Genomic DNA, 1,404 nt, shown 5'->3' on the forward strand with positions numbered 1-1,404 from the left:
TTCACCTGTAGTCCTAGCTACTCGGGAGGCTGAGGCAGGAGAATCGCTTGAACCCGGGAAGTGGTGGTTGCAGTGAGCCGAGATCACGCTATTGCACTCCAGCCGGGCGACAGAGTGAGACTCCATCTCAAAAAATAAATAAATAATAAAAAAAATAAAGGAATAGTGAGAACAGCCTTAGAAGTACTGGGAGCTTAATATACCACGCCCTAAGCCGATTGGTTTAGTGGATTGGCTCTTTGAATTCTAGCACCAGCCCTGAGGTATTAGCATTTGAGGCATATTTACAGGTGAGAAGCATGAGGCACTGAGAAGTAGGGAACCTGCCCGGGCCGCCCGCGCTGGAAAGTGGTGGGGCCAGAATCGGATGGGCAGCTCTTGCTGATGAGCTGGAAGCAGGGAGGCTGGGGGTGGGCAGAGGGTGTGATTTGCAGGATCTGTCTGGAGTAACTGGGGGTAGGAGGAGGTGTGGGGAAGTTTGTGGGCACAGCGGGAAGTCCAGGGGAGCTGGAAGCCCGGAGGCTTACCTTATAGTATCTGTTGGTCGTGTTGTTCTGGAAAAGCGTGATGCACTTGCAGTCCAGGCGCCAATAGTGCCGCTTTCTCTGCAAAGATGTTTGAAGAGTCACGTGAACCGCCAGACTTTCCGGCCCAGTCCCGGTCCCGTCCCGTGGCGTGGCGCTGCTTGGGGCTCCAGGTGTCTGGAGCACCACGTGCACGCCCTAACCCTAGTACCTACCCCACGCCGTAGTCCCACCCCCGCCCACACGCCCTAACCCTAGCCCCGCTCCTAGCCTTAACCACCCAGCCCCCACGCCCTAACCCCAGACTCACCTCCACTTAGCCCTCTTCCTCCAGCCAAGCTCCTCCCCTAACTCTAGCCCCGCCCATAACTTTGCCCTTAGCCCCGTGTCTTCCCTAACTCTTGCCCCTAGTCCCACCCTTATAACCCACGCTTCTAATTCAAGCCCCGCCTCCAGCATGGCCCAGCCCACTACTGGCCCGCCCGTGCCTAGCTTCAGCCCCACCCACCTAGCCCCGCCTACTCAAGCTGAGCCGCCCCTCTTCCAACCTTCACTCCCCGCACCTGGCCCCGCCCCGGCCACTCACCAGCGTGTCCTTGTTGCTGTAATGAACCACCCAACCCTCCCGCAGCGTGGTGCTGGATTTCCGCGTCGTGTGTCGCACTGATTGCACCACCCTCATTAGGGGAATGTACCCTAGGGAGCTGCGGAGGAAGAGTAAGGGGTGAGAAGTCACATGCAGAAAATGACCATGCTGCTTGGGGCCGCAGGGGGCATCTCTGGGAAACTAGGGAGTTGCGGACTGTTTTTGTTTGGTTGGTTTTTGTTTTGACAATTTCCCACCCCCAACACACACCCGGGAGTTGTCTTTTTTTTTTTT

General features: G+C 56.9%; 1 protein-coding gene across 5 annotated transcripts in view; it reads right to left on the reverse strand.

The window, feature by feature from the left end:
• The window catches only part of PRKD2 (protein kinase D2), a 60,651-nt gene that overhangs the window by 23,762 nt on the left and 35,485 nt on the right, over positions 1–1,404 (reverse strand). For all 5 annotated transcript variants that reach the window (XM_011969607.1, XM_011969589.1, XM_011969595.1 and 2 more), the window contains 2 exons: positions 1,111–1,228; positions 528–605 (listed from right to left, as the gene is read on the reverse strand). In XM_011969607.1, the coding sequence (XP_011824997.1) occupies positions 528–605; positions 1,111–1,228 (196 nt within the window). The remainder of the gene's footprint in view (positions 1–527; positions 606–1,110; positions 1,229–1,404) is intronic.

The sequence above is a fragment of the Mandrillus leucophaeus genome, unplaced genomic scaffold (assembly GCF_000951045.1).
Source record: "Mandrillus leucophaeus isolate KB7577 unplaced genomic scaffold, Mleu.le_1.0 Scaffold120, whole genome shotgun sequence".
NCBI lineage: Eukaryota > Metazoa > Chordata > Mammalia > Primates > Cercopithecidae > Mandrillus > Mandrillus leucophaeus.